Source organism: Centropristis striata, chromosome 17, assembly GCF_030273125.1.
Source record: "Centropristis striata isolate RG_2023a ecotype Rhode Island chromosome 17, C.striata_1.0, whole genome shotgun sequence".
Lineage (NCBI taxonomy): Eukaryota > Metazoa > Chordata > Actinopteri > Perciformes > Serranidae > Centropristis > Centropristis striata.
The window spans coordinates 18371768-18395715 of NC_081533.1; the positions used below are offsets into that span (position 1 = coordinate 18371768).

The window sequence follows — 23948 nt, forward strand, 5'->3', positions numbered from 1 at the left end:
ATCTACGAGAAAAATATGCGTAGATTTATGAGATATAAAGTGGTGAATCTGGGAGAAAAAAGTAGCTTTTTTCCCACTTTTTTCTCATAAATCTGCAACCTTTTTCGCACAGATTTGCCACTTTGAATCTCTTAAATCTGCAACTTTTTTTCTTGTAGATTTGCCACTTTAATCTAGTCAATTTGCAACTTTTTTCTCGAAATATTACCTGAAGTTACCAAATATAGTTCTTTGCCTGATAAGGGGTTAACAGCTAATTAAGGGTGACGTCAGTACTGAGACTATATCTTCAGCTCCTCTCCTTTTATAAATTCTGTCCTTACAGTGCGGTCATATCTGTGTCCTTGCCCCCCCCTCCCTCTTCCTCAGACCAGATGGCGCTTCCAGAGAACTGCTTCAGATCTATCGAGAGCCCAGCTCCTCCACTGGCTTCACCTCTCCCCTCCCCATCCACCTCTATCTCTGTCTCCGCTTTGGTCTGATCCGTTAGCCTGGCTCGCTCCCCTGCCTCCGAACCCTCCAGACTCAAGTCATCCTCATCTGAAGTGTTGTCTCCTTTTCCCTTTGCCTGGTCAGACTCCTCCTCACTATCCTGCTCCTCCTCTTGGTCATCTCCTTCGCTGTCACTCCCCTGGCTCCCACCCTCCTCCACATCTCCCTCCTCATCTCGGACTTCCTGCATTTCCTCTCCATCCTCATCTGAATCACTTTGAGGCCACAGCTGGACCCCGAGACGTGTCCCCAGAGCTAAGGCTGCACCCCTCACCCGGTCCCTGACCCCTCCCTCCTTATACACCATGCGTCGCACCGTGTATTCTCCATTGGCCTCTTGGTTTAACTTCTTGTACAAGAAGATCAGCAGTACAATTAAGACGACGAGGAGGACGCAAAGGGCCACCACAATCTTAGAGGATGGTGTTAAACCATCATTTTTTCCAGTATTGTCGTCAGTCATGCCTGGAATGAAGAGAGAAAGAAAGAGATATAGTCATATATTGGTGTTGCATTCACTGTCTCTAAGAAGAAGTAGTTTCACATTTAAGGAAAAATAAAGACTGGAAACAAAGAGAAACAGATAGCCTGCCTCTGTCAAAATAGGCTCCAAGAAATATTACGGCACAATGGATAAAAAAAAAAAAGAAAATTTACAATTTGGCCTGTTATAAATGTTATAACTCCATTGAATGGGGGTTAAAGGGGGCTATCAGCCTTATAGGTATGGGTTAGAACAGACGTGGGCATTAGGCAGCCATTAGGCCCGCGTGAGGTTATTAGAAATCAATACAACCGCAAGCTTTTATTTTGAAGGAGATTTACATATGTGCTTGCATGCATGACACAAGTTACCTTGTGTGAATCAGTTGTTGCATAAAAGTAAATTGCTGGTTTACTGCATAACATACATGCTCTTTATTGTTTTTGTGGTTTGAATGTCTGTTGTGTTTAAAATAAATAGAAAAGTGAGATAATGATCGGATTTTTACTCTTTTTTCACTGTTTTATTTGACTTACTCCACATTAATATAGTCTTATCATAACATGTATTCTTACCAGTAGCAGCTCAAAACCATATAGTTTATTGCATTTTATAAATTAATAATTGAGCCACATTTAGTTTTGGTCCCACCCTCTGCAACATTCGCAGTATCTCATGTGGCCCCTTTAGAAAATGAGTTGCCCAGCCCTGGCTGCTCCACCTACTCATCAGTTCAAAAGCCTGTCATCATCTATTGACAAGGTTGATCAACAATGAGATGACTTTGATAACTACCTCTTATTTTCACGTTTATTGTAAGAAGACCTCTAGTAGCAGCAGTAATAATGACAGAGTAAAGGAGGGGACCAGGTGATGTAGTATAAATGGGTCAAACAAACACAGGACTTTCTCCCAGAAGAACACAACGTTGACTTCTTTCAACTAATAAAACATATAAATAACATAAATCAGGTCATGCAACATACTTAATTTGTTTCATGTAACACTTTATGTCACATTTTTTTACAAACATTCTTTTTTTAACCCAACTCATGATCTTTACCAAAACCTAATCACTTTGGCGCCTAAACCCAACAAAAGTGAAAGTCAAACCAAACAAAGCTGCAACTATTTCATATCATTGGATGTGCACATTCTGACCTGCTGGAAATAGAGAGACCAGATCCCAACAAATCAAATGTGGGTCAGAGAAATTTTATGTGGGACATGTGATCAATGCCAAGGGGTAGTCTAGCATTTATAACATGTCTATCGAATAAAAACCCCCAAAACATTTCTACGATGGATGCTGCTTTGCACGACCACATGACAAATTCCTATTTTATTATTAATCTTGCAATCTCAGAGTCCGTAAAAATGATTCCACAATCTGCTAATTTGTGAGATTGGGAGTACTTCACAGTGTTAAACACTACATGTAGTTATTTCAACTGTGTGTCATTTGGCAGTAGGAAGTAGGAATCTCAGTTTAGAGAATTTCAATTTCAGTAGGAATGCATCAATAGATTGGTACATCATTTCACACAAAAAAAACCCCACAAAAACTCTGAAACTTGCCTTCTATCGGCTGCAGCCAGTTAAGTATTTTCAAACTGTGGGGCATTGTCACAATATGCTGAATGTGGTATAAGGGATAAACAGTCACTGGTACATCTGAACCATTATAATCTGATAACAACTGACAGCAGATAACTGGCTGATGACACTCGAAAGGGCGGCCCCATTTCTAGTTTTTATGCTAAGCTAAGATAGCTAGCTTCATATTTACAGCACAGACATGAGAGTGGTATTAAGCTTCTCATTTAGCAAGAAAGTAAATTGAGTATATTTCCAACAAGGGTCAAATAATTATTTTAATACAGCGCCACTTTTGATCTGGATTTGTGTGTGTGTGTGTGATTTCTTTAGCCCACGCTTGGGCGCCACACGGGTGTGGTTTGTCATAAAAAAAAACAATGTCTTGTGAACATTATGCGAGCCCCGGTTCTGTGCTATTTCTTTCCAAGAACACCAGAAATTGTCTTAGCGTTATCAAGCTGCTAATCCCACAAAACTGAGACAGATTAGATTTTAAAAAGGTTCTTTACCTGCTTAAAAAAATCCCAGTTGAGTGTAAAAATCCTGTTGGCTTGGTGTCACAGTTAGAGGCAGAAGGCTGCAGTGAAACTCCTCGTACTTCAAAGCAGTTGTGAAGTTTTCATCAGAAGCAGATCCATTGGTTAATTTACATTCAGGATCTAGAAGTAAAGAAAATTAGAAATAAATAACAACGCATGCTGTTTTCAGCTAAATCTTTAGATAGCTTAATCTAAATGATTATCCATTCAGTTCAGTTTTGCAGTGCTCTCCTAAAATGAAGTGGTTGGCCAAGAAATTACATTAATTCTGCTTTAAAAATCCACTACAAGGTGATATTCAGTTCAGAAATTGCTTAATTTTAACATTACATGTCTTTCAGTGCTGACAACTAATCCTGACACATTTATAATAAGAAAGTTACCGTCCACGCCGGCTGAGATGTAGCCAAGTATTCATAATTGTAGTATACAAACGTACGCTGGAGATGGAACAGGAAGTCTGAATTGCCTTTATCTTGTTTGACTGTAAGCTGTGTGACAGGAAGCTAGCAGGCCGCTCGCACTCTTGCTGGTTTCCTGTCGAAAATGATAATTGAACAGCATCAGTCATGGGAGGAAACTTTAGTTAACCAGACTCCTTGAGATTAGTCATAAAGTGTAGCAACTAATGTTTAACTTTAAGCATAATAAGTAACATGCAATAAAAGCTGAAATGCATCAGGATAATTGACCCTGGTGGTAAATGTATGGCTGCAACACTGTAATTATACAGTTATTTTAAATAAAAAGTCAATTTAAGTGATAGATTTACACATCAAAAAGCAGAAATACATATATATAAAGAGCTGTAATTTGATACAGACACAACATCATGTATTTATATTATGATTGATTAAAAATGTAGGCAGAAAGAGGCTTTTCAAATATTAAAAGAGGAAGGAAATAAACTGTAAAAGACTTACCTACGTTGTGAGCAGAAGATCAAGTTTGCAGTACCAGCACACGAACACTGGTAAGAAACCGACTGTGTCATTTAGAGTACTTTCAAGCCGTGTGACTGCATGTGTGTGTGTGTGTGTGGAGGAGAGGGGGTGATGCATGAAATGTGGTGAAGCATGCTCTCTGCAGCCCTTTGAGGAAGGTGGAGGCTGAAGGGTGTGAGAGCACAGATTAGACACAAAATCATGCAGGGTGTGGTGGTTAAGAAAATGTTCTATGTTATTTATGGAAAGAGGAAGACAAACATATTTGAAGTTTTTCCTCACAGAGTTGAGTGACTTTTTAAAAAGTGTTTTGCCTTGCAGCACAGGTGCAGGTTACAGTTTGCATAAAAAATATTAAGTGTAAGAAGAATATTCACACCCTTTAGTGACTACATTCACAGGAAATGTATATGAGACGATATGTTTATTTCCTGTGACAGAACACTGTACAAACAAATGTCAACTCAAGTCCACAAAGGGCAACAGAGATGAGGATGATGTCATAGTAACCATCAACTTTATCTTAGTTTTTAAAGTAGAAGTTATGTTATTATGGCATTACCCTGAAAAGGAGGAGTCTAAAACTGCTACCCAGGAACTAAACTGAGATCCAGACAATTCTTCTTTATGCAAAAATATAGTTTATTATGATTTAACACAACAGATATGAACCCATGAAAAGAACAGATCAAGTAGAAACGCTGCATACAGCAGTTAATGTTGAACAGGTCATAGACTGTAGAGGGTCGGCCACATCCTGTTTTCACTCTAGTGGCCACAGCTCCAACACACAACAGTGACTAAACCAAATCTGTCATCCTTTCACAATGTATTAAGAACATACACATTGTTTGAAATGGTAAGAAAACTAAATTTACAGATGGTGTGTGGCTTTTTGTTCTGTTTCATAGGCTCACAATATGTTTCTTACACCTTACACACTCCTTCATTTATCACAATTTATTGTCACCTGTAACCTGCTTACTTGTGCAATACCATTTTTTTCTTAAGTGTGTATATTTTTTTCAAGTTTGTATATTTTCTGACATCTTTATATTTATACCAATCGCCCATAAATTTGGAATCATTTTGTTTTCAGACACAATCCTGTTAACTGTGGTTCCATTTTCATTGTGATATGTTTAGAAGAGTTTGACTTATAATGTTTTGAGAAGATTTACACTTTATTTGTCAAGAATATTAATATTAAGATTTATGGGTGACCATGTGTAAATATTAATACTTTCTTTTTATCTCGGTTCCTTGTTGGAGTAACTGGACCAAAACCAAATTTCCATTTTCCATCTGGGGATGAACAAAGTATTTCTGACTTTAACACAGTTAATTAAGTACAAAAAAACAACCCTGCAGCTTGTAGAAGCTTAACCATCTATTTTAAGGTCACACTCAACAAGTTTTTAAGTGGACTGAGTTTCTCTAAAGCTGTTTTTAGTGTTGATTACTGGACATAGCTACTTACCTGTTGTATTATTCATCTGAACTGCAGCTATCACTCATAATACCACCCTCAGCTTTGCTTGTGCCCGATGGTGGCTTGTGTGGCTCAAAGTTACACTTTGTTACTCTGTCTGCTGAGTTTAGTTTAGTTTAGTTTAGCCACCACAGATTGTTCTGTTGACCCCCAGCTGCCAGTCTCTCACACGCCACAGCTCTGTTGTTATGTCACACTGTAAAATGCTCTTATTTTTCCCTTTTGGCTGGTTGCTCAATAAGTGGCCTATTAAAGAGAAAGAAGAGAGTCCCAACAAATACTTACTGCGAAGGCTGCACTAACGTGAAACCCAACACACTGTAAAACCTTTCAGTGTAAAATCACAGTCATTAACTGGCAGCAGTTTCACATGCCAGTATATATATATATATATATATATATATATATATATATATATATATAGTGTATATATAGTATATATAGTGTATTACTTGAATTGAAATAGATTTGCAAAATACACTACACTGTAAACCATACACATACATGCATAGTGAAATCTGAACAGTATTCTACTGTCATACATTGTCATATTGCAATACAATCTAGGAGAAAAATAGCCACTGTAGCCATTGTAATACTTTTTGAATGACACTTTAAGAGAATGCCATTATTACAGGAACTTACTGTAAATTTACACCAACATGTTTAGTGTAATGTAAATAATATTTACTAAAACAATGTGAACAGTATTTTGTTGTAACTATACAAGAATACAGTTATATACTGCAAAGGTATTTCTAATCACACTGTATTTCTTAACCCTCCTTTTATGTCCGTTTCTCAGGAACAGCAATAATGTTCCTGGGTCACTTTGACAGGCATGTTTAATTATCCAAAAATGTAAAAAACAAAAAAAAATCCCAATAAACATTGTTTATATTTAATGATTAACTGCATTACTAAACATCTCAATCAAGATTTAGTGCTATGGTGTTCTTTACCTCTCATAGATCATGGTTCAATGAGGATAATTCACTTGTTTTTCATTAAAAATGCATGTTACATTTTTTTAATGTACATTGGAAAGACCTACATATAAAATACAATGGTTTTACATGACAGTGAGTTACTGAAAATGTATTTTTACATTTCTAATTCTTTTCTTGTATGGAGTGAGTTGATATTTTACCACGAGTCACCTCTTCTGTTCAGGGTCAGACTGACCATTGACATCTATGTAATATAAACATGCAAATATATTAAATGAACCATTTTCGTTTTATATGTAGTTTACACTTATTAAGCCAAGCTGAAGAAGTTTCAACCCGAAAAAATACTTTTAACTATTTTTTTTAGATTTTTAAACTTTGAAATGGGTCAATTTGACCCTCAACATAACAGGAGGGTGAAATAAAGTACAGAGCTACTGGAGGTTTACACTGCATTTTTAAAAAAAATATCAGTTTCTATATCTAGTGTTTTATATCACGTCTCTCTGACGTCCACAGAGAGCTTCAATGCATTGTCATTTCTTGGACCTTGCTCAGTGTAAGTAACACTATATTTAGAATATTTTCACTGCTTTATCTGACAGCCCTGGTCAATGGATCCTGGTGGATTTGAATGGAGCAGATTTCCCAGTTTTATATGAATATAAGAATATTTAGAAAGTATGTGAAAGTCAGACAACAAATGCCAAAAAGAGCTACTATAAAATGTGAGAAACCCTCAAGGTATTGCATTGTTTATGAGTGGTAGAGTTAGTTGGCCCTCAACCGAAGGGTTGGTGGTTCGATCCCTGACCGTCGCAGCCTACATGTCGAAGTATCCTTGAGCAAGACACAAATCGACTAGAAAAGCGCTATACAAGTGCAGGTCCAATGTGTTTTCTATGTGTGCATATGTCTGAACAGTTGAAGTAGCAGCAGTGGCTTGGCTGACAGCCAACATATTCAATATGTGACAAATCAAAGCATAACCTGACCTTGTAATTATCACAAATACCACAGATACGTGCTCTAGATCAGAGTATTTCTCAGTGCAAATAAAAAGACATTCCATTAATACAAAGGAGGAATGAGTGTTTATTGAGTTTCACAATGTAGTCTCATTTAACCTACTAGCTACGGGTTTTACAGTTAGTGTTAAGAGGTCAGTGCATAAAGAAATAGAAAGTAAGTAATAAAGGGAGAAGCTTGATGTGGAATGTACCATTGTTACATGATCAACTGATGGAAAGGATAACAGGAGAGTGTCTTTAAATGTAATGACAAAAAACAAAAACGTACCTAAAATTAAAAAAAAAATCAAAAAGATCTTTCCATCTTTTAACATCAATATAAACGCAATTGCACACTTAAGAAAATGTGTTCCACTCCACTGCAACTTCCTCTTTCTTGTTGCTGCCGTTCTAAATAAATCTAGTGCTTTTTAGTGAGGCCGCAATGCAACTAGTGTTGGTTTTGTTTTCCATGTACTGTATATAGTACAATTCAGTCCACAAAACAGCTCCTTTTAGCTTACAGCTCTGTCAAAATTCTTAGAAAAAGTGACGACTAAACCAGAGATCCTGGTTCTTTGAAAAGGGGCAAAAGATACTGCAGCCTTTCCACGTGTCAAAAGAAGGAATTTCTGAGCATTTATATCTTCATGATAACATGGACAAATGTCTCGCCTTGTGATATTACAGAAAATGTCACAAAGCCACAGCCCTCTCCTGATAACATGAGGTACAAAATCACAAGTGTTACCTTTTCATCGACTGCAAAGACTACACAGAATTACGATACACATAAATATTCAACTACACTCTCGTCAGCTATCAGTCACATAATTCTCACTGTCAGGGTCATGATTTGCGTACCACCTTTTCCTACTGTTAACCTTACACATGGGAGTCTGATAATGAAGCAGTAAAACAAAGCACAAGTCACACAATGAGTTAACAACTGGGGGTCTGATATGACATCACAGTTTAGCAGCTTTAACTACCTGATTAAATAGCCCTAATGGTTATATTTGTGAGTGCTTTAGAGAAAGAAAATCATATTTGAGGTACTTCATCGCTTTGCTATAGAAAGTCTTCATTAACTTTTTTAATATAATGCTTTTTATATCACCGCTTTGTGCATTAACTTGAGGCAATGGCGCCGTTGTAATGCCTTCAAAGCCCTTCAGAATTAGCATGGGAATTTTGCAAAGCTCAAAGCTGCACTATATGCACCACCAAATAGCTGCTATTATACTCCTTCACATGAAAAACAAAAAAATTGTCAGATATCACTCTATGCAGATGACGCCCCATTCTCCGCCACAGTCTGGAAAACACACGGAAACAAATTGTGGTCTTGTTTTATCACCACAGCTGACCTGGTTGTAAGCCACTGGGATGCACAGTTAGTCGCTACCCTACACTACATTCTTCCACTCACACAGCTTAAGGTACTGTTGATTCTAGTAAGGCTATGGTCTATGGATTTAGTAAGAATGCCCTCTGAATGTAGTGGGTCTCCGCCTTGCTCATACGTCGCCATCCTCGATGCGAGCCAGCTGCCTCTCCAGCAGCTCGATCCTCTGGCTCTGGGCCAGGACGACAGCGCGCAGGGCCTTCATTTCTGCCAACAACTCGTTCAACAGCTCGTCCTGGAAGAAGCCAGGAGAGAAGTCAGACACTCATTTGAGCATTAAAACCATCAGTAAGGTCTCACTTTGTTGACTCACCTCTCTCTTCGGCCTCTCTGTGTTCCCATCCGTCTCCCTCGTGGCTACTCGTGGCTGTGGCACCTCCTCTTCCGTCTCCTTGGCGGCAGTAGATGTGGGAGCTGCTGAAGGCGGAGCCGCCCCGGTCCCAGAGTCCTGCGAGACGAGTTTAGGTTTGCTTCTGAGGGTGTCTCTGTGCTTGGATGGAGGTGCGGAGTACCCGCCGCTCAGAGACACCACCAGGGGCGGGGCATCCTGCCCGGCGATCCACTCATCGGCCAGAAGAGCCGGCTCCAGGCTGGCTGTGTCGGGGTAAAGGTCTCCCTGGAACAGATCTGACTGGGGAGGCAAAGTGTTAAACATTAGAGATAGACTTCCTGGGCTTCACAAAGCTTTCACTTCCCCTTTTAAAGTAATAGAACTTTTTTAAAGGCTGTAAACGGCTTACCTTTCGTGGTACAGTCATAGAAATGGGTTCCACTTTCCTTTCATGCAGTTTGTAGAATCTACAGAAGACCAGGAAATTAGTAATCTTGTTAAAGGATAAGGCTGGCATATTCTACATTATTCTTACTGTAAACCAACATGAAAAGAGTGGTTTACAACCCTAAGTTTCATTTTAAATAAAGGCTCAAATAAAAACTCAGGCACAGCAGCAAATTCTATTTAAACAGGAGTAAATAGTGTGTTTGTTGGGAGCTATTTTCATCTGCAGATTAATACACACTTGGTGTGACAGTGCGTATGAATATGGGCAGATTATGAGACTGTGGGCCTCAGATTCTTCTGCCTCTTTTTTGGTCCTTTTGTGTCTCTTTGCAGTTGCTATGCACATCTTTATAGTTGTTTTATAGTCGTTTCATGTCTGTTGAGGTCTTTTTGTGCATCTTTGTAGCCGTTTTGTGTCTTTTGGTGTCTTTTTGTGAATCTTTTCTTGCTGTTTTGTGTCTCTTGGTGTCTTTTTGTGAATCTTTTCTAGCTGTTTTGTGTCTCTTGGTGTCTTTTTGTTTATCTTTCTGGCTAAATTGTTTCTCTTGAGGTCTTTTTGTGTATCTTTGTGGCTGTTTTGTGTCTCTTGGTGTCTTTTTGCAAATCTTTTCTAGCTGTTTTGTGTCTCTTGGTGTCTTTTTGTGCATCTTTCTGGCTAATTTGTGTCTCCTGAAGGTCTTTTGGTTTATTTTTGTGGCTGCTCTGTGTCTCTTGGTGTCTTTTTGTGCATCGTTGTGGCTGTTTTGGGCCTTTTTGCAGACATTTATTCATGATTGTTATGTATCTCAAGTGACATTTTGAAGGCCAACACTTTGTGCCCGGTAGGCCAGATCAGTAAGGGTAATGACAGAACATGTTACCCAGTACAATGGCATGGTTCATTTATGCGTTTTTTTAAATATTTTTTGGACAGTGGAGCTCTACAGAACAGATTAATAAGCTATTTAAGGGTTTGGCTGCACATGCAGTAGTAGGATCAATCTGTTGTTGTTTATAGTCCTTTACATGGAAGATATTGAAATCAAGCCAGCCCTTTAAAAAATGTTTCAAACAATATTGAGGAAAACATGACCAAATATATTTACCTGGCAATTTCACACTTGTTGACATCGACACCTCTTTTACTAAGAAAGCCTGCACCTCTCTGGGGCTCCTTGCTGCTGTATAAGCTCAGGAAGTGAACATATGGGGATTCGTCTGTCACTTCAAAATACCGGATGGTGCAGTCTCCCTGGAAGCCACAAGATAATCTCATGAAGATGACTCAACCAGAAAATGAATGGGAATTGATACAAATTCTACATTTTTTGAGTAAATCTGTAAAATCCTGAGGTTGCACCTTTCCACAAAGGTAGACCATGTTGGTGTCTGGGTCATAAAATGGTAGAAGAACCCCATTACTGGTATCCATCTCCTGTACTGCCATTGGCTCAGAGAGATCCTTCTGTAAAAAAGAAACGAAAAGCAAAAACATTAACATTTAAAACTACTTTAAATTGTTTTCATACAATATGTACATTCAACCCACCCCACAAAATGCTAATATTGGACAATACTACAAAACCCTGATTAAGTTCAGTGACAGTAAAACAGTTCAACATTAATTCCAGCATTTTTTCATTTCTTTTCTAAAGTTTCTATGCATAAAAAACATGGTTATGAAAAGGCAGTATAGTTATGGCAAATATGGCAAATAACCTCTGGCTATGTTACGTTCAAGGCTCCATATGGTGAAAAAGTGAGATTTTGATGTCTTTTTTATTATTATAAAGCAGGTCAAGGTGCTACTGTAACAGTATAAAGTGCTCAGCCTTTAAATGAGCTGTTAGGACTTCAGTAAGGTTGTGATGTCACAACTATTCTATATAGTGTCAGAAAGTGGCTCTAAGGGGCAGTTTTAGTTATTACACTGCTGTGATCAAAGCCTTTTCAGGAGGTGGTCTTAAAGAGACAGGCACTAAAACGTGGGTGAATACAGGTATTTTCAGACAGACAATATGAGAAAAATTCAATTTTTTCAACATTAAAGCATGTAAACATGTCATGGAGGAAACTCAAAATACAAGTATGAACCTGAAATGAGTACAATATGTCCCCTTTAAAAGGATAGGTTCAAAGACTTAAACATTAATCAGGTGTCTATATCCTACAATCAGTCATCCTGTTCTCACTACTCTTTAAAAGAGCCCTCCTAATGGATGTGGAATATCATTTACAGTCATTGTGGAATGCAAAAATGTACTCCAAACTTTATCTGAAACTAACACTCAGCTTATCTAACCACGCTAATATTTTTGTGTTACTATCTCTCCACTACAGCTTCGTCTTCAGCCTTCACACAATTGTACACTGCAGACATTCAATTTGAACATAAGGTAACGCTTTATAATAAGGTCCTTAATAACCATTAATTAACAAGTAATAAGGCATTGTTCTCGCTTTAGATCCGGTAGTTGCAAAGAGCATAGTTAACTTATAGTTAACTTATAATAGATGAGCAATAAAGTATATTTTAATATCAATAAGCAAACAAAATAAGATTAATAAAGGCATGGCAAAGACATAATGGGTGGGTCATGGGTGTTTGTAATGCCATTATTAACACTTATACAAGCTTATAAACACACAATAATGTTAATAAGCATCTTGTAAGGACTTATTACTTGTTAATTAATGGTTATTACAAGGACCTTAATATAAAGCGTGACCGAACATAATTGGTAAGACTTACTGTATCCCACAATGCCACTTGTCTCTCACTCATGCGGCTGAAGCCTGTGGTCAGGATCTTCCCATCTGACAGGAACACAGCTCTCATCGGCCTGGTGCCATCATGGACCTTCTCTTTCACCTAGGAGGACAATGAGAGTGGTAAAGGACTAATGTGGATCAAAGTAGTGTAGGTCAGGGTGTGTACATGCAGTAGAACTTATTTTCTATGGGAAATAAATGTGAATTAACCTTGAGGACAGTGCCCCGCCGCGGGTCGATGACACGCAGAGCCTTGTCCTTGCAGACGGTACAGACGGCGCTGCCGTCCTTGTTCCAGCTCACGCTGTAGATCAGATCTGGATGGGCGTCATCCAGCTGGTACACCAGCTCCCCGGTGCCCACATTCCACACACACATCACATTATCGCAGCCTGGAGAGAGAAGACACAGCATCCAGCCTTTCTTTTAGTGCAGGAGCGCTAAATGCAGGAACATAAAGGAGATTGGTGCCTTGTGATCTGAGAGGTCTACTGAGTTTATAATCTAAGAGCATGTGATTTCTGTGGAGCGACGCCATTAAGAGCTTTATATAGCGAGGAAGAGGATCTGAAAAAGAGATGTTAGATGTACATTAGTACTGAAACAGGAAGTGGTTCATACACTGTAGGTGCGGTCTGAGACAGAAGAATAAACCTTTACAGATGTGGAGCGAGACACAGTTACTCACTTATGATGGTCCCATAAAATAGATGATAAAGCAGGTTATGCTTTAGGGCGGGGCTACCTTATGATTGACAGGTCGCCTTCACAGTGTGTTGTCCTGTGTTTTTTTACTTCAAACTTCATTGGAACATTTTGGTCTCTTTATAATGACTTAATTTGTAAATCTTTTGTGACATACATTCAATTGAAAACTGTTCAAGCAGATGCTTTTTTTTGTAAATATACACTCTAAATATGATATATTTTGTTTTAATCATGTTTTACACAGCATCCCACATTTTTTGGAATCGGGGTAGTACACTGTAATAAATTATTCTGTAGTCATTTAATTTTACTTAATATATTTGATCAAATGTATTAAATATAAATGCGTCCTTGATTTTGAGGCAGTTGTTTAAGTAACTTTAACATTAAAATGTTTGAGATAGAACCTATTTATTCTGACCACATTAAATATAATCTTTATGTGTATGTAATTCTAAATCAAGAGAATTTTGAATGAATCCAACACAATAGAATTAGTCCGTTTTTAATTGACAGGCGCTTCCTGTTAAGTCGTTATTGACTCAACTTTTAACCTAGTTAGATTTAATTAATAATATTGCGTGCAATCTGTTGCCTCAATTTTATTGAGTAGCTATTGTTTTTCTTTTTTTACAGTGTATTAAATGACACTCTAAGGAGTCAGCTATACATTTTTGCCTCTTGCTAACCAAGATAGCTAATAGTAGCTGATAGCGTAGCATCATTCTGGCTCCCGATCCATTCTGTGCATGCACTGGTTGAAAAAAAATCAAACATGGCGTTGGCCAAAATGCAAAACTCGAGGCTTCAAACCGTAATCAAACAGGTGATGTCACGATGGCTATGTCCACTATTTTATACAATGTATGGTTATCATCTAAAGTTACGTGAGGTCACAATATATATTAATGTCATATTAACCAATAAAGTAACCCCAAATTAAAAAAAACAACTCTTCTACACAATTTGGCTGAAAGGTAACACATTTTTACTGCATTTCATCATATTTTATCACCTCAAGATTTCTAGCTCCAACTCTAATAGTTACCTAAATTTAATTTTCCTTTAATTTTCATTTATTCAGCTTATACAGAGTCTTACAAATTTCATAGTTTTTGTTGGTTATTTACCTAATTTTAAACCCATATTTTTACAACAATGTTTCTCCATGGCTCCTGGAGATATAAGATATAATCTTGTACATTGAAGTCTACTTTCTCTGCATATGAATATATTTGTGTATGTTCTGGGATATTCATGCTCACATGGAGTATATTGCTTTGCAGCAAATTATTTCTTCAGGTTTATCACATTCTCTTTTAAAGTTGCATTGAATACTATGAATTGCTGAAGGGGGGGGGGGGGAACCCAATTCCTTGCTTGTATAATGCAGTAGTATTTGAACTGTGTAGCTTGTCACAGAACACCAACACAGTAAGTCAAGAGCTGTTCCTCAACTCTCACTATTTACACACAGAAAGGTCACTTTTCACTGGATAATGTGACGTGTTAGCAAACTGATAACATAACTAAAGTATTGTTGGCACCCATGTTTAAACTAAAAGTGAGCGTGGAAACGTGTCCTAAAGTCGATACAGGTCAGCACACAACCTTTTTTTTGTTTCTATGTAAATGTATGTAAAACAACATATAAAAGGTCTTGTTGCATGGTGCTGCAGTTTACTTCCTGCTCTCTAAAGGTAAAATAGCCTCATCAAGTCATATTTCAGCAGTCACATATAATCCCAGTCATCTTTACAGCCAATTATTCAGCACCAGATTGTAATAAATGACGTTACCTGCAGTCAGGAGGATGTTGAAGGCAGTTGGGTGCCATGCCAGGACTCCCACTCTTTTACTGTGTCCCTCCAGTGTCACAATGGCCTCAGTCATTGGGCTGGTCAGGCCCCCGTCTGGGATCTGCCACACCTTCAAACCAGCAGGCACAGCACATATTAACATGGAAATGTGACCCATTCAGGTACATAAGAGCTGCTGATGTTTTATGGGACGCAGTGAAGAATAACAGCTGAATTTTATTTTGGCGACAGAAACGGGAAGCACTTAAAAATGAAATGTTTTAAGGCTTTCTTTAGTCTCTAACTTCTCATCTGTTGGTTTGAAAACAGCTAGCGTCACACTCAACTTAGCAGAGGCTTTTAACAGAAGTGTTTCCTTGCTCTGGAACACTTTTGAGAAGTACTCTTCTTTGCTTTCTTGAAATTAGATGAGAAGATCGATATCACTCAATGTGTGTCTTTTTAATTGAAGCTAGAGCTACGAGACGGTTAGCTTAGTTTAGCATAAACACTGCTAGCAGCTAGCCACCAGCTCGTAAAAACACAAACTAACACTTGAAGAACCAAAAACAATTCACCTTGACTTTTTTTTCTTTCCAAAGACAACAATAATTAATATATATAAAATAATAACAGAGATATCTCTACTTCTAATCATGATTGTGCCATTTACATTAAGGTGCACAACTTATAAACAATGCCCATAAAAAGTGTTCAGCGCCCCTTGGATGTTTCACCCTTTTGTTGCTTTACACATGAAATCATGGTTAATATAATTAGGCTTTTTTTGACAGGAATTTGCCAAAAAAAAAAAAAAAACAACTCTTCAATATCAAAGTAAAAACTTTTTTTTTTTTTTTTTTTACAAAATAATGTCAATTAATTAAAAATATATATGGTAAAATATATGATTGCATAAATATTCACCCCCTTTAAAGTAATTTACCTAATTCAACAAAGTTCCAGTTGCTTGTAGTGTTCTTTTGTCTTCATGTTGCAATTCTGTTACCATATTTTGTTTTTTCTTCCTGCTCCCTTACACCAGACATTTATTATTATTATTCTTTGTCCTAACTTATTGCCACGCTGGAAGAACTTCTTTCAACACTCACACAGGTGGAATGCACCAGGACAACAAAAAGGGAATACTGAGCCAAGAAACTGACAATTTGACATCTGACAGCTTCTATCCTGAGATGTTGTTTTGTTAACTGCTAAGGCGTAACAACATTGCTGCAGAATTGATGACCTTTGTTATACGTCACAAGCCTTTTTTTCATTCCAATATAAAGGCTGATAGATGTGGACTGGCACATCAGAAGAAAGGTTTGAACTGGAATAAGTAAAATATGAGTTTGAAAAGCATATATATTTTTTTATAAAATCATGTCAATTAATTAAAAATACATATGGTAAAATATATGATTGCATAAATATTCACCCCCTTTAAAGTAATTTACCTAATTCAACAAAGTTCAAGTTGCTTGTAGTGTTCTTTTGTCTTCATGTTGCAATTGTAGTAACAGTGATGAGGCAGAGACCCTCTCAGATACATGGTTTTTATACTTTAATCACTTGACACATATCAATTGCACTAACTGTGACACTGCTGGCATCAACTAGCTGGAACATTGTGGAATCAGGTGAGTTACTATAAAAGGGGGTGAATAGTTATGCAATCATTTACTTTAACTAATATATTTTAATTAATTTACATAATTTTGTAAAAATCTGTTTACGTTGTTGACGTTAGAGTCCATTTTTCATTAAAATCAACAAAAGGGTGAAACATCAAGGGGGGGTGAATACTGTTTATAGGCATTGTATTGTAGTTAAAAACCACAGTGAATAAAATGTGACAGGAGTAAATAAACCCAGCCTGAAACTGCTTGGCCTTCAGATCGTTAATAGCAACAACAATATGTTATTTTATTCAACTGCAGAAGAAATTAATTCACTGCAGACGTTACGAGCCTGCGGTCAGGGTGGCCTGTGTGTGACACAAAGAGACACAAAACCAGCTGCAAGCTTGACAAGCCTTGAAGGTGTGATCTTACCTTGACGGTGCAGTCCTCGGAGGCACTTGCAATGATGTTGTCGTCATGAGGAGACCACTGGATGTCCAGCACCGGAGCCGCATGGCCGCACACCGTGGGACAGGACTGATCAATCCTGCCGCTCTGTGGGAGAAATCATGACACTGTGACAGCTGACTGGAGAAACTTTAACACATTAAGTCTCCGTTTACATGATGACGGTCTCAACAGAAGACGCAAAAGTGGCGTCACGTCTTCACTTTTTATTCCGCGTTTAGACGAGCGTTTTCGGGAGGAAATCTGCTGCATACGGTGATCTAAAGTGTGTGAATGTGATTGGGTATGCATTCAGGCGGCATCACTTAAAGCCATAAGAGCATCTTTGGGCATGAGGAAGTTTTCACGCCACACATTTCCATCAGCTACTCCTTCCACAAAGTTCTCCACCATCACTAGATCTCCCAGGTCTCGTTCACAGCCGTCTGGCTCGCCTCCGACCAATCGGTGCATCCTAAATGTGATGGAGGTAATTACAGATCCTTCTCTGTTCACTAATACTATCTGTACATTTGGTGGAAAGACTCCTGTAAGTTTATTAGAGCTGCCAGAGCAGCTTGAAGGTCCCACCATGGAAATAATCCACGTTTCTTTATTTCCTGTACTGGAGCATGGATGTGACGTAAATGCGTACGTGATGTGAGCAGATCAGATCAGAGTTTTGTGTCTTGTCAGTGTAGACGGACACGCTACGGCGGAGCGGATTACAGTTTTACACTTTGGAGGGTGGTTTAAGATTTTTGCGTTTTTAAGCCCCAAAAACGCCGTCACCGTCTAAACGAAAGGCACTTCGAATAAAATATTTTGTCGTTTTTACCCGCAAGCGTCCTGGTGTAAACGAGGCCTAAAGGAGTAGAACCTTTGTCCACTCTTTGACTCGGAGCTGTAAAAATGCTGTGTTTGCATTAGCCAGACATGGAGCGAGGCGTCAAAGACTTGCTGACGTGTTGCTCTCAGTAGCAGAGTGGACGGTAGGAATCAAGATAGAGGCTTTTAAAGCATATTGATCCACTGTTTATTTGATGCTGAATGTAATGCAGAAGGGGGAGGGAGGGGGACCTTGCTGATGGGAACAACGAGGAAGGCTCCTCCTCCGCCGGCTTCGATGATCACAGCGATGAATTTGGGGTTGACGGCGGCGAGGGAAGTGTCCCACGTCACGCGGGACACTCTGACGTCATCGATGCAGTGCTCGGCTTTCCAGGCCTGGGCGAACACGTGGCGGAACTTGCTCTGCCTGACCACACCTCGCCGGAAAGACATTCTAGGGAGAAAAACAAACCATTGAGTGAATTATGTGGCATAGTAAGCTGAAAACACTTAAAGGGATAGTTCAGATTTTTGGGAGTGGGGCTGTATGAGCTAACCGTAGTCTAACATTACAAACAGGACAGGAAGGTTCTAGCACCAGCAGTTTGGAGAAGCATGCAGGAGTACTGACACAGAAGCAGAGCAATGTACTGCTGTGGACAGGGGCAGCAGCAAAACTAAATAAAATAAAAAATCAGTGTACACTATATTTACAATATTTCCACTGCTCTACCTTCCTGTCAGATATCCCTGTTTACGTTTACCTGTGTAGATTTGAACAGGCTTGAATTGAAAACTCAAAATATCTTATACAATATTCAGTTTGTTTAAATACACAATTCTGTTTTCTTGCTGCTCCCTTACACCAGACATTCATTTCTTTGTCCTAACTTATTGTCACACTGGAAGAACTTCTTTCAACACTCACACAGGTGGAACGCACCAGGACAACAAAAAGGAAGTATGCTTTAATGCTGAGCCAAGAAACTGACAATTTGACATCTGACAACCTCTATCCTGAGATATTGTTTTGTCAACTGCTAAGGCGTAACAACATTTCTGCCGAATTGATGACCATTGTTAAACGTCACAAGACTTTTTAAAAATCCAATATAAAGGCTGATAGATGTGGGCTGGCCCATCAGAAGAAAGGCTTGAACTGGAATAAGGAAAATATGAGTTTGAAACAAAACAAGTTGGCAGAAGGGGGGGTTATACCTTTTCATCTTCATTTTGTGGTAAGTTCATTTTTAATTCTACATATATATCTTGTCAGGAAATATGTCAAACTAAACTTTAGGAGACTGTTTGCCCTTGTTCTGTGGACTTTCAGTCATCAGAGCATCACACCTCGTTAGGCCTGTCAGATAATTACTATATCGACTTATCGTTCAAAATACATGAAGACACGACAGTTTTTTCTGGACTCGATAATTATTGTTAACATCAGTGTTTGTTTATATCTGCCAGTCGCGCTGCTTCTGTCCCTCCCTTGTCGCTCAGCCTGCTCTCTGTGGGAGGCGTGGCTCACACACACACACACACACACACACACACACACACACACACACACACACACACACACACACACACACACACACACACACACACACACACACACACACACACACACACAGTGTGGACGTCAGCCAGCTGAAGCATAAGGTGTGTTTCCACTGAGTTTTGAGTACTTTTTGGAAAGCGGAGAGTGTTTTAGCTCCACCCACTAGTTAGTTACAGGTACTTTAGTAGCGGCTAACCAACTGAGTTCGAATGTGACAACAGACCGACGCAGCAAGCAGTGTTGCCAACTTTGCTGCTTTGTTGCTATATTTAGCGACTATTCAGACCCCTCTAACGACTCTTTCTCAAAAAAGCGACGAACAACAAATCTAGCGACTTTTTCTGGTGTTATTGGAGACTTTTGGAGACTCGTTCCCACTCTTCTTAACAAGTAGCAGGCGCTGTCCCAAAGCACTCACAAGCGGCCCAGCAGTCTCTCCCAGCTGCAGATAGAGCAGGAGATGTTAACACCTCAGCGTCCAGTCTGCACCAGTCTGCAAATGAATCACGCACGCACGAAATCTACCTGAGGCAGGTAGATACTTTCTGAGCCGGTAACCGGTGATGTTGGGCGGATCCTCTCTCCAAAGCCACACCCATAGCGGCTCACCAGAGGGAGAGGTACCTAATGGAAACGCGCTTCATGATTATAACGCAGACTTTGTGCTTTTTTAGTACTACTGCACATGTTTGACAGGCAGTAGATCTCCGAAACAGCTGTTTATATATTACTTATAATATATATTATTATTATATTATTAAATATAGCAATTTCTGTTAACAGAGCCTGAGAGTCTATTTTACTTGTTTTGATTGTACTTCATTTATCTATGTTTGATTTATCTAGGATATTTTAATATTTATTTTTCACATTTCAATTTCAATGTTAAATATTCTTAAAAATGAATTGCTGTGGAAAAGGATGTACTCAACGATACTATCGTTTATCGTGATAGTTCTGAAGTGGATTGGCTCATCTACCAGACTCCTTTGACAAAAACAGTAATTTTACAGTGCAGAGCAGCTGCTGGTCTACCTTTGCCTCAATCTGCCCGTTTTTTGTGTTATTGTGGGATTTGGTGTTTTAAAGTGTTTGTTCCAATTCACCAGAGTCACATAATAGCACAAACAAATGTATCAAATGAGGCAGCAGTAGACCAGCAACAGGAGGTAAAATTGCTTATTTTTTTAACTGAAGTCTGGTGGCTTTGAAGATACAATACAATGCAGGATATAATTAAACTGATTCTTAAATCGACCAATACTTCCCATACTGACAGCTTATTTATCCAGCAGCTATTTTGATAATTATTTATTATTTAAAAATGTATGTCCTTTCGGCTTCGCAAATGTGACAAAATGCTGTTTTTATTTGTTAATATTACTGTGAATAAATATTTTGGACTTAAATCTGTGGACTTTATTTTCTTTAAACCACTGGCTGAAAAAGAACCAAGTTATTTTTATGATCAAACTGGGCTCTGGGAACATTAACTTGGATAGTTCATCATTTTGAGGCCATTACGTTTACAATTACAGCCACTGTTGTGGGTTTCTTCAATGCGCCATCTTAATGGAATGGAACATTTTCTAAAACGGTTTCACTGCAACCACACAATACTTTTTTTCATTAAAAATGGAAAAGAAGCCTAAACTTTTGGTTTAAAGCATTTCTTACTTATGTTATAATGAATTGTACCGATGAATATTTGAAAGTACATAGCACTTCTTATATTATTAAAACAAAGGTTTTTCTTTATGTTTGACATGAAAATTAAAAAATGAAACCTGACTATAAACATGCTAAATGATGGTTTAAGTCACTTCCATTCCTGAGAAGAGGAAAAAATTAACTTTGTTATGTCTGTCTGCACCTGATTCCAGCTAATTAAGATCACGGTGCATTCATTAATTTCACAATTTATTCAGCAAACATATTTAGGTTGTTGGATAGAGAGAAAATGGGCTGTCAAAACAGCAGGGAAATTCTTCCGTGCTGGGAGTCTGTCCTGAAAAGTACAGTCAGGCTTCAGTGGACAAAAGGGCATGATCCGCCTGAAACCACAACATGCTGAGGCAGAGAGGGGAAGGGGGTTGGGCAGTCAGAGCTGCTGAGGCAGGGGAGCCAGTAACTCTATATGCCATCTACCTAATGTTTCACAGTTGTCAAAGCAAATTGTATTTGAGCAGGTATGCAGGTTGTCGTCTGCATTTCCACCAGTAGCTAGTGAGGATAAAACTGCTCCACATCCTTGCAGCTTTCTATCGCCCCACTTCCATCGGAATTAAAGATATGTGCATAACACTGTACCATTATTGCATAAATGTGGGTTTAATTTCCTGTTATACTGTTACAAAATACCAACACAGTGTGTCACGTTAAGGTTTCTATTGTTGTCTGGACACAATGCGAGCGAATATGGCTTTTTGCAAAGAGTAACTACACGCAACAAAAGACGTGCAGCAATGCGTAGTTAAACCCCCAAATGAGACATGTCAAAGAAACGGCAGGATTGTTATTTTCCAGCACAATAGCAAATCCGATTGTTATTTTCGAGCACAATAGCGTACCTGGCTTTCGACCTTTCCTAATTGGAAGAAGGATCACCAAAGACTCGGGCGTGACAGGACGAGGCCAATAAAATAATCCGCCGCCAGCAGCAGTAACTTAATCCTCTCCTGTGTCCAGGCAGGCGTTCACGTCGATTGCGCAGACCTATAACAAAATACCACCATTAGCATTAAAAAGCCATTCGTGTTACTGCCACATTTGCAGCTATTCTCATGTGGGTTTTGTCAGTAATTACGCATGTCTGCGGTAGTAAAAGCCTAACCTGATAGCGCATGTCCCGTGCTGATATGTAGCTACAATAAATGGTGCACAGCGACGCTGAATGGAGCCGGAGCTAACGGTGATGCTGTGGGAAGAAACGCAGACGGTGCTCGCCCCGTCTCCCCTTTACAAACGACTGATTTGAAGAGATGCAGAATCCCAGACACTTCCGCTCATGGCAGGATGTATCAAAGACACGCAGGAGTCAAGAGGGAGACCCTCCGTCTGCATACACATCCCTGTCTGCGTGACCGGATCTATACCTCACAGTCTATGATGTGGGCGCAACTGCGAAAACTTTTTTTTAATTGCCTGGATAAAATGTCAGCTGGTTTAAATGCATGGGTGTGATTTAATGTGCAAACCAAGTACATTAAGTAAAAAATATTATCAAGTGTCCGGTTTTACCACACTGCGCCTGCGTGAAACGAAAGAGCGTCCTATTCCAGTTTTTGTAAACTTTTAAACGATTACAATTAAGAATTTTGAACATATATGACTCAAGCATTTGGATAAAAAATGGTGCGAGCCTGAATATGTCTTAAATACATTTTTATTACAGATTGTTTACCACCCTTTTTGGGTGTTTTATGACATGGTTGGGGTTATAGCAACTATGCCATTGACTGAATGGTGTACAACTTTTCTAATTTATTCCCTATATATTTACTCGATCAAAATGACTTCATCAAATACATTGATTTAAAAAGGTATAATGTGCTCAGAACAATACATTACACCACCTGTTGATATAGACTTTTTCTTTTAATATGTTTTTTTTTATTAGAAGTACTTTTTTATTAGTCTTTTTTTATTTATCTAGTGTAGCTATATCAATAGTACATTTTTCTAGTGTGTTATTAGGGGAGATTTTCTGATGTTCACACTGACTGTTATGAACGTGTCAGTGGTCCTTTAGCGCCACCTCGTGTTCAATATGGCGAAATTCAGGTTGATTATCTGTTCCTAAAGTAAGTATCGTTCTGAAGACGGTGGAATGAATGGCAGTCGATGACAATTTTAGCAGGATAGTCATAGGAAACTTAACGGTCAAACATAATTCATAAATCTTAAGGCATTGACATAGAGGTACTTTAAATACTTTGTTGTCAACACTGTGCAACAGGTGGCTCCGTGGCGCAATGGATAGCGCATTGGACTTCTAGGCTTCACTGGTGAAGTGATTCAAAGGTTGTGGGTTCGAGTCCCACCGGAGTCGCATTTTTGAAGTTTTTTAATCTTGAAGAGCCATCGGATTTTATATTGAGTCGCGACCAAACTTTTTTTTAAACAAGCAAAAAATTATCCGTTAACAGTACAGCTTAAGTATCGGTAAAAACTTTGTTTTTCATCGGAAGGTAAACCTAAGCAAGTTAACCTGCAACATAGGTCAACATAACGGAGTACTGTCATTAATATTAACACTACTAAATGTAGCACTACAGGTTAAATGTAATTTTATATAAACGTATTTGACAATATATAACGTTAGATTAACATTAGCTGGCTTGGTAAACTACCAATAAATGAATACCGGTAACTAAATTTGTCAAGGTAGCAAGATACAATCAAATGTGTTCCCAAATGTATCCTCCAAAATAAAACACATTCGCGTTATAGACCTAATGCCGTAAACGCTATGTGGGTTAATTTATTGATAATATACCATTAGCAGCGCACGTACATGTATAT

At 38.6% G+C, this 23948-nt stretch overlaps 2 protein-coding genes and 1 non-coding gene across 5 annotated transcripts; 1 reads left to right on the top strand and 2 right to left on the bottom strand.

The window, feature by feature from the left end:
- Positions 1 to 241: 241 nt before the first annotated feature.
- si:ch211-119e14.1 (protein SDA1 homolog) lies at positions 242 to 4155 on the bottom strand. 3 transcript variants are annotated; one of them, XM_059354972.1, is made up of 4 exons: positions 4038 to 4155; positions 3554 to 3651; positions 3085 to 3234; positions 242 to 957 (listed from the first exon to the last, which is right to left on the bottom strand). In XM_059354972.1, exon 4 carries the CDS (start codon positions 953 to 955, stop codon positions 320 to 322), a length of 636 nt encoding a protein of 211 aa, XP_059210955.1. In that variant the 5' UTR covers positions 956 to 957; positions 3085 to 3234; positions 3554 to 3651; positions 4038 to 4155; the 3' UTR covers positions 242 to 319. The 3 variants fall into 3 exon arrangements, with proteins under 3 accessions (XP_059210955.1, XP_059210956.1, XP_059210957.1); XM_059354973.1 differs by having other exon boundaries at positions 4042 to 4127; XM_059354974.1 differs by lacking the exon at positions 4038 to 4155 and having other exon boundaries at positions 3498 to 3568.
- A 3422-nt stretch (positions 4156 to 7577) lies between these two features.
- Positions 7578 to 22431, bottom strand: coro1b (coronin, actin binding protein, 1B). Its single transcript, XM_059354971.1, has 12 exons — positions 22258 to 22431; positions 21995 to 22139; positions 18110 to 18314; positions 17015 to 17137; positions 14958 to 15087; positions 12661 to 12842; positions 12431 to 12550; positions 11039 to 11143; positions 10785 to 10930; positions 9659 to 9716; positions 9232 to 9549; positions 7578 to 9153 (listed from the first exon to the last, which is right to left on the bottom strand). The coding sequence occupies exons 3-12, from the start codon at positions 18311 to 18313 to the stop codon at positions 9031 to 9033; spliced, it is 1509 nt and encodes a 502-aa protein (XP_059210954.1). The 5' UTR covers position 18314; positions 21995 to 22139; positions 22258 to 22431; the 3' UTR covers positions 7578 to 9030.
- Positions 22432 to 23384: 953 nt separating this feature from the next.
- On the top strand, positions 23385 to 23475 carry trnar-ucu (transfer RNA arginine (anticodon UCU)). Its single transcript is given in 2 exon segments — positions 23385 to 23421; positions 23440 to 23475. It is a non-coding gene; the product is annotated as a tRNA-Arg (tRNA).
- The last annotated feature ends 473 nt before the right edge of the window (positions 23476 to 23948 follow it).

Excerpts from the sequence above, each read along its gene's own strand:
- si:ch211-119e14.1 (XM_059354972.1), bottom strand. The coding sequence starts at position 955 with ATGACTGACGACAATACTGGAAAAAATGATGGTTTAACACCATCCTCT.
- coro1b (XM_059354971.1), bottom strand. The coding sequence starts at position 18,313 with ATGTCTTTCCGGCGAGGTGTGGTCAGGCAGAGCAAGTTCCGCCACGTG. Across the intron at positions 12,843-14,957 it reads CAACATCCTCCTGACTGCAG|GCTGCGATAATGTGATGTGT; the intron begins GTAACGTCATTT and ends TTCTCTCTCCAG. Across the intron at positions 9,717-10,784 it reads AACAAGTGTGAAATTGCCAG|ATTCTACAAACTGCATGAAA; the intron begins GTAAATATATTT and ends GGTCTTCTGTAG.